Source organism: Ichthyophthirius multifiliis (genome assembly GCF_000220395.1).
Source record: "Ichthyophthirius multifiliis unplaced genomic scaffold scaff_1120509250117, whole genome shotgun sequence".
Lineage (NCBI taxonomy): Eukaryota > Ciliophora > Oligohymenophorea > Hymenostomatida > Ichthyophthirius > Ichthyophthirius multifiliis.
The window spans coordinates 1-1,088 of record NW_004087076.1 but is presented as its reverse complement, the minus strand read 5'-3'; the positions used below and the strand labels follow the sequence as shown (position 1 = coordinate 1,088).

The 1,088-nt window shown below is 23.3% G+C and overlaps 2 protein-coding genes across 2 annotated transcripts in view, besides 1 other annotated feature; both read left to right on the top strand. All coding sequences in view use genetic code 6, as the record gives it.

The window, feature by feature from the left end:
• Window positions 1-76, top strand: part of IMG5_048350 (hypothetical protein) — a gene marked incomplete at its 3' end in the record, with an annotated part of 6,284 nt that extends 6,208 nt beyond the window's left edge. Inside the window, exon 9 of the mRNA XM_004037531.1 lies at window positions 1-76. This exon is cut by the window's left edge and continues 993 nt beyond it. Coding sequence (XP_004037579.1) covers window positions 1-76 — 76 coding nt within the window.
• Window positions 77-539: 463 nt separating this feature from the next.
• IMG5_048340 (hypothetical protein) lies at window positions 540-1,077 on the top strand (the record flags this gene model as incomplete). Its single annotated transcript, XM_004037530.1, has 2 exons — window positions 540-712; window positions 945-1,077. The coding sequence occupies 2 exons, from the start codon at window positions 540-542 to the stop codon at window positions 1,075-1,077; spliced, it is 306 nt and encodes a 101-aa protein (XP_004037578.1).
• Window positions 718-815: a microsatellite.
• Window positions 1,078-1,088: the final 11 nt, after the last annotated feature.

Genomic DNA, 1,088 nt, shown 5'->3' with positions numbered 1-1,088 from the left:
AAAAATTTCCATGAGTTGTATAAATACTTATTACTGCTAATATAGATGTGCCTGTAAAATATAATATTTAAGGTGATTTATTAATTCCGTTTGAACCGAGGGCTATTAAAGTTAATATTTAGGAAAAATAATCTATTTTTGATTTATGTTATGATAAAAGTAAAGGATTTTGGATTAATTGGACTTAAACAGAAAAAAAATTCGAAATTCCAAAAGGAGGTGAGTATCATAGTATTTTTGTGCCCACAAATGATTCTATAAGAAATACTTACTTTATGCATAAATGTATAAGTAATAAAATACATTTAATTATATGTGGACCAACAGGAACAGGTAAAACCTCAAACATAATAAATGAAATAAATAAAAATTATTTAAACTCTGATTATGCAAATTTATAAACTTCTTTTTCAGGATAAACGAATGTTAATTAGGTCCAGAAATTAATAGAATCTAAAGTATGTACACGAAGAAGGAAAGGACATTTCGGTCCCGAAGAAAATAAAAGGTTTATTGTTATTTTTATAGACGATTTAAATATGCCAGCTAAAGAAAAATATGGAGCTCAACCTCCTATTGAATTATTAAGATAATGGATGGATAATATGGGATGGTATGATTTACAAGATAAAACATGGAAATTTTTAAATGATATTATTTTTATAACTGCTATGTTACCTCCTACAGGCGGAAGAAATTCTGTAACATTGCGGTAGAATATATAATTTATATATATATATAAATAAATTAATATATATATATATAAATATTATAATATATTTATATATATATATATATATATATATATATATATACATTTATCTTTTTTTATTTTAAAAAGTTACATGAGACATTTTAATTTATTATATGTTGAACCATTCGAAACCGAATCTTTATAAAGAATATTTACTCATTTATTAGAATGGTATTTTTTAAATTAATAGAATCCTGTGTCTAAATCAATAGAAAATTTACGAGATCAAATTGTAAATTCTACAATCGAATTATATTAAGGAATTTAAAACTCAAAACAACTATTACCAACACCTGCAAAATCCCACTATATATATAATTTGAGAGACATATCA